This window comes from Pseudorasbora parva, chromosome 18 (genome assembly GCF_024679245.1).
Source record: "Pseudorasbora parva isolate DD20220531a chromosome 18, ASM2467924v1, whole genome shotgun sequence".
Lineage (NCBI taxonomy): Eukaryota > Metazoa > Chordata > Actinopteri > Cypriniformes > Gobionidae > Pseudorasbora > Pseudorasbora parva.
This window is the reverse complement of record NC_090189.1, coordinates 20050832-20057219: the sequence shown is the minus strand read 5'-3', so window position 1 is coordinate 20057219 and position 6388 is coordinate 20050832. Positions and strand designations below refer to the sequence as shown.

Here is a 6388-nt window from a genome sequence, read left to right as displayed (position 1 = left end):
CACTTTTTGATCTTGGACTGCTCTGCATGGACCAGCGATAGCGCAACAATGCCGAAAATGTCACTAGATGTAGGCAAAAGTACCCCCCCCCCCCATGTTTACAAAACGTACATGCAAAGACTAATACAAAGGTTCTTTATCCAAAAAAGGTAAAATAAAATAATGATGTCAGATGATTTTGAAGTTTGTAGATGAAGTGTTTTTTGGTAAAGGGAGTTTGTATTAGTCCTCGTACATTCGCTTGGGGGATATTTGTAGTCCCACAAATATCTTTTGCAGCTGGCAAAATTAGCTCTTCTCTGATTGTAAAGTTTTTTTTTAGCTTTAGCTATATGGTGAGCAACATGATATGACACCTTTGTTGCAGCTACATTTACTGATGTTGAGGATATCAAAACTTGCCGCTGACTGTCAAAATTACATTTCTTTTTTCTTCGAAAAACTCTGACTGTTTTTTTATTTTGGCTTAACTGGAGCGAATTAGTTAACATAAATAAGTTGAGTTATAGGTTTCCTTATTTTTTTCAAGTTGGCATAACTGGAGCGAATTAGATAACTTAAAAGGTTAGGTGTAATACTGATTACCTGATTTGATTTTTAAGATAGCTCCACTTTTTTTTTTTTTTTTTTTTTTTTTTTTACATCATATTAAATGGTTTGAAACAATAATAACAACTTTGCAAATGCATTTCTGAAAAAAATGAGAAAGGCTGGAACCGGTAAAAAGATTAATGTACACTGAAAGAGCTTGAAGGTGGCATTTAAAAAAAAAATTGTCTAACTAAATCAGTGGTTTAAACCTTTAATTTATTATCAGAATAATAGTTTAAAGGTATACGTGAAATTATATTAAGTCTGATTATTAGCAATAATCACATTACATGTCAAATACTTAAAATGAAGTTTACTTAAATATAAAATAGCTGTCAAATATTTTAGGTAAAATAGAAGTTCAATGTAAAGAAAGTAAAATATAGGAAAACCCAAAACAATGAAAAAAGACAAGATTCAAATTATTTTTAAACCAACATCCCATTTAGACAAACATCAGCAAAAAAAAAAAAAAAAAAGGTGTAAGCAAGACATTTTTATGTGGATAAGGGAGCACAAAAAATAAGGGCAAATTGTTTTTGTTTTGTATTTTTTTATATATATATATATTGAAAATATTCAGTGATGTTCATGAAAATAATTCTGACAGTTTGTACATGCTTGTTTTTCTTACATTTTGTTGTAATAATTTATAGAACAAATTACATGTACATCAAGTAATTGTCATGTTGTCAGGCCTTTTTAGCTTCTAAAACATGCACTTTTGCTGAAATACATGAGATAAAAACTCTGCGCACTGCTCTAATATTTAATCCATAGATTACAGGATTAAAAAGAGGTGGAACTATAACTAATTCTAAAGCCAAAAAATTACGCAGACTCTCTGGAATGTCATTTGCACCATATCGGCTATACGTGATATCAAAAAGCAAAGCAAAAGTGAAATTTATCAGCAATAATATGTGTGGCAGACACGTTTGCCAGAATTTCCTTCTGTTTTCTAAAGATGCTTTACATGCAGAGATAAGTTTTACGTAGGACACTATAATAATAACTGTACAGCTAACAAATAAAACAGAAAAAATATATCCATAGACATTATTCACAAAAGATGATGCACAAGACAGTTTTACAACTGACCAGTTATCACAATATAATTTATCAATGTGATATTTACAAAATGGCCTCAAGTTTGATAACAGGATTGCTGTAATTGAGACCCAGTTGGGAACAACCCATGAAAACAGAATTAATTTCGCACATGTGAATTTAGTTAATCTGGAATGATAATCTAAAGGTTTGCATATGGCTACATATCTATCATAAGACATCACTGTTAATATTGTAAACTCACACAATAAAGAGCTGTAAATAACAAAGATCTGCAGAGCACACATGTGAGAGGAGATCACATATGAATCCAATATTAAATCAGACAGAAACTTAGGGTAGAATCCTGTGGCTCCATAAATCCCATTAATACATATATGACACAAAAATATGTACATTGGTTCATGAAGTGCTTTTGTCATGATAATAATTATAACAAGACATGTATTAATTGACAATATAAGCAGATAAAGGATAAGAAAACATGTGAAATATATTAGCCTAAATGACTTCGATTCTTTGGGCACCATGAGAGTCAGTATAACAGGATAAGACATGTTATCCATCAAAAATGCAATATAAAGAGCACACAAAACGGTATTAACAAATATTTGTTAAAACAATAAAATACTTAATTGTATTACACAATCTAATTCTTAGGCATCAGTATCAATTGTTCACTGAGGGAAGCCTTGTATTTATAACACCTTTTTTTCTCTTGGGAATTCTCTAGGAGAAAAATATCTTGTCCATAATTTGATGAAGAAGGAGGGTTCAACTAGCCTGACAAGCCAGACCCACATCAAGATGTTTGGTCTGGAAACTCACCATTGACAGGGCTCAATCCGAGGGGCGGGATAAACGGTTGTCTTTCAAACTCCCTCTGCACGCAATAGGATAGCACTACAACCAACCAAAGAAATGAAGGTGAAACAGAACTTGTTGACAGATTAAACATTCGCCGTATCCGGTCGGCAAAACTCCGAACACATCTTCCCTTTTTAAGAATGACTTCAGTGCCGCTCTTTGTTCTTTTCTCAGAGAAAAGCTTAACTCCAAGTCTTCCAGAGTCACGGTCAAAGCTGATTCAAAAGACCGCCGTTCGCCAGTTTCTGTGTTTACTAGAAGCACGCAAACGCAACTCAGCCGTCGTCATTATGGCCCCGCCCACCTACTCTATACACGATGTGATTAGCCCGGCAAGAGTTTGGCGTTCACAGCTCAGAAGGGTATTGAGAGTTGCTAGACGACACTCGCGGGCAGATTAGATTTGCTGCCGCTAGGGTGCGTCTAGATTTCTAGGCTAGGATTCATCAAGAACATAGGCCAATTTCACACTTCCATATTTTTGGGTTCTGAATCAGCCTGCTGGGTAAACCTATTTCCAGCTGGCAGGTTAAAGCCCTGCATTTATGCCCGAGCCCGACGGGCCCCGACTTTTTTTATGCCCCTAGGGCCGGGCTTCGGGCCAAATTTCACGTCATACCTGAAACGCGGGCCGGGCTTCGGGCCTTTTTTAGGCATCTCCTTCGTTTTATATTTATTTTATTAATTAAAAGGAACAATGAGATGTCCTGCGCTAGTGGAAACAACACGAGACAATAATAGCTAACGTGACTGTCAAGATATGGCTCGCACAGTGTCCAGAGCATATAGATTCAGAGTCCGCGCCAGCAGCAGCAGCGCGCGTTTCTTGTAAGGGTGGCTGTTGCGTGTCATCCGCAGGGAATATGCTGCTATTAATGTACAGGGAAGCCCTATACTTCATGTTAAATATAAATATATTGCCTATTGATACAGCAAAGACAACGTTGGCAGTAGCCGGCCCATACCATATCCATGGTATTGACGGCAAAAGGCTACAGAATATTTCGTTTTGTATTGACAGGTTTAATATTTCAAAATCGATAATTATGTTTTTTTTTTATTATTATTACAATTAGGCCTATATCTGCATTTATGTTACAGACTTTCAAACATGAAAATGTGATTTTTATTAATATGTATTCGTGTCAAAATGGCATATAAACATCTTTTCCTATTATATTTCGCCTGGAAACGCTTCCAACACGCTCGTGTGTCGCGTGAAAATAGGCGTATCTTCTATTTGAAGCATGCACGCGTTTTCCGCGCGGCTCGGACCGACGCAGGCAGTAGGCTATGCAAGCTCTAACCGGTTAACATGGGAGCCAAAATAAAAACCGACACGCCACGCAGCCGAGACGCTCAGGACACGCTTGCAGTGTGTCCCCGGCGTTATGGCCTTTTCACAACTGGTTCCTTCATTCGTTTTCTCTGACCAGGTATTTATCTGATTGCGAAATGACCAGGAGTAGTCCCGAGATTCTTTCGAGACGTAGCCTATTTAATTCCGATCACTAAACAAACCAATTCAGAAGGATGAAAGCATTTCAGAAACCGGACAAATGTAAATGTAGCCTATCTGGTTGTTTAAACCACATGTATAAATTTTACTCCTGGCAAACGGTTAAAAAATAAACGTGCGAGAGCGTGTTATGGGCTATATGTTGTAGGCTAGTCAGATAGATATGCTGGTGCTGCAGCACTCATCTTCAATAAAAATGAATGAGACTAAATTATCTTAAAAATGCCTTTTACTGTGGTGGTAATAGTAGGCGAAATTAACTAACATTGTGATGCTTGAAGTGTTTTATATCTACGGATTTTATTATAGGCAAGACAAGTCAAGAGTTGATTTGAGAGACTAAATCGATTAAATATGTGGTTAACTCACTGTCGGCCGCTGGCCGCTTGGTCATCACTTAAAAAAAAAAAAAAATTAAACTTTAATTTAACAAACAAACAAATGCTCTAAACATTTTTTTAAATTAACTTAATAAAGAAAACGAAACGAAATATAACTACTTTGACATTAAAACCAAAACAGAACTATTTTAATGGCTGCAACTATTAAAAAAAACAACAACAACAACAACAAAAACACGGGCTCCAGTCGGACTTGGGCCGAGAATTTTGATAAGTTGTCGGACACGGGCCGGGCTAGGGCCTCAGCGTCTTGGGCCAGGGCCGGGCTAGGGCCTAGATTTGAGGCCCGTGCAGGGCTCTAAGTTAATTTATCAATGGAGCATGCAATCTATGGTGTGTGTTTAAATACATTTGTTTAGCTGACCAATATAGGTGTCAGTTTGTTTATTGTAAAACCACCCAAACATAAACCTCGGGGAGGTTCTCACAAAGCGTGCTTCATCATTCAGAAGCAATAACGTCACTCCATTGTTGTTCTATGTATAACGTTACACTAATCTGACATGCAAAACTGTTTTGCTTGCTACTGCTAATGTTTAGTCGCATACAATAGTCCATAAACCAAATCATGTCATCATAAACCACGAGTAAACCCACACAAATGTTGACAGGCCACTAATTACATTACATACCACAGAGACGGACATCCTTCTGTTTTTGCTTCTCCTAGGAGATACAGCTGTTCAATTTATTTCAGCCTCTGGATCTGATTCTGGATCATATATGTATTAGTTGAATATGATTGATAGCCATGGTTTATTAGAGTAACGTTTTCTTCTCCAAGCTTGAGGACGTCACCGCTTTGTGCGCGCTCGTCATTCTTTAGCTCCGCCCACACGATACGCCTCCAGCCGCTCGTTTTTTTCGGAAAGACTCGGTACAGCCTATATTTCTTTTATAAGTATAATAAAACTAAAGACTTTTCGGAGATATGAAGGATGCAATACTACTCTATAGGTACTTAAGAGTGACATGAGGTTGACTGAAACTGAGTGCCCCCCCCCCCCCCTTAAAAGAGTCTGCTTTTGCGATATATGTCCTTATTCCATGCAAAACGCTGGCTCGCTCTGTCTGGGTGCATTTAAATCTGTTCTACGTTTGCATTTTTGTCACCTATCACACATGCGCACTTCATTAAGCCGACAGAAAGAAAATGGGTTACTGTGTTTACATTCAATGATCATGTTCATTGTCGGCTTATTAAGCATAATCGGCTTAAGAACGTGCATGTAAACGCACCCAATGACTCGGGCTTGAGTATGTGTATGGGTTGAGCGTTACCTTGTTGAGTGCTGATCATTATCAACAGCAGCTGCTCCTTATTTAACATCCTATTAAATGTGTGTGCTTGCAGGACACTGCTTGTCAGATCGTTGCAGCAGCTACAGGGGCTCAGTCGTACTCTCGCTGCTGTCTTCTGGACGTGGTCTTTCCGGAGCTTTGTGGTTTTTTTCAATGTGTTTTGCACTTGATGCCTGCCTTCGTTTGCCCATTGCAGTCCCTGCATCACTGAGCTACCCCTGCTTCTCTTCCCTTTCCATCTACAATTTCTGAGTATATCTATTGAATAAACCTGTCGTACTCACATTTGGATCTTCCCCCCTGGGTGTGAGGGCTCACTTCACTCTGAGTATTGCCTCCTCCTGGGCACTAGTGTACGGTGCCTCACTGACCTACATCTGTAGAGCTGTAGGCTGGGCAACACCTAACACATTTGCAAAGTTCTACAATTTCTGAGTAGAGCCTGTATCTTCCGATTTATTGGCTACAAACAGCTAATGGGCGAGGGCACTCACTGTCTCACTTGCAATGCCATTCCCCTCCAAGGACAGGATATAAGTGTATATATAATCTTGCTCTCAGATGAGTTTCTCACATTATGAACCATGTATGGAGTTCCTTCAGCACCCTTTGGCAGTCAGGCGTTGGCGGAGTTGCC

At 38.4% G+C, this 6388-nt stretch overlaps 1 protein-coding gene across 1 annotated transcript; it reads right to left on the bottom strand.

The window, feature by feature from the left end:
- Positions 1 to 1283: 1283 nt before the first annotated feature.
- LOC137046012 (olfactory receptor 10J4-like) lies at positions 1284 to 2228 on the bottom strand. The gene has a single exon (XM_067423069.1). The coding sequence runs from the start codon at positions 2226 to 2228 to the stop codon at positions 1284 to 1286; it is 945 nt and encodes a 314-aa protein (XP_067279170.1).
- Between the last annotated feature and the right edge of the window lie 4160 nt (positions 2229 to 6388).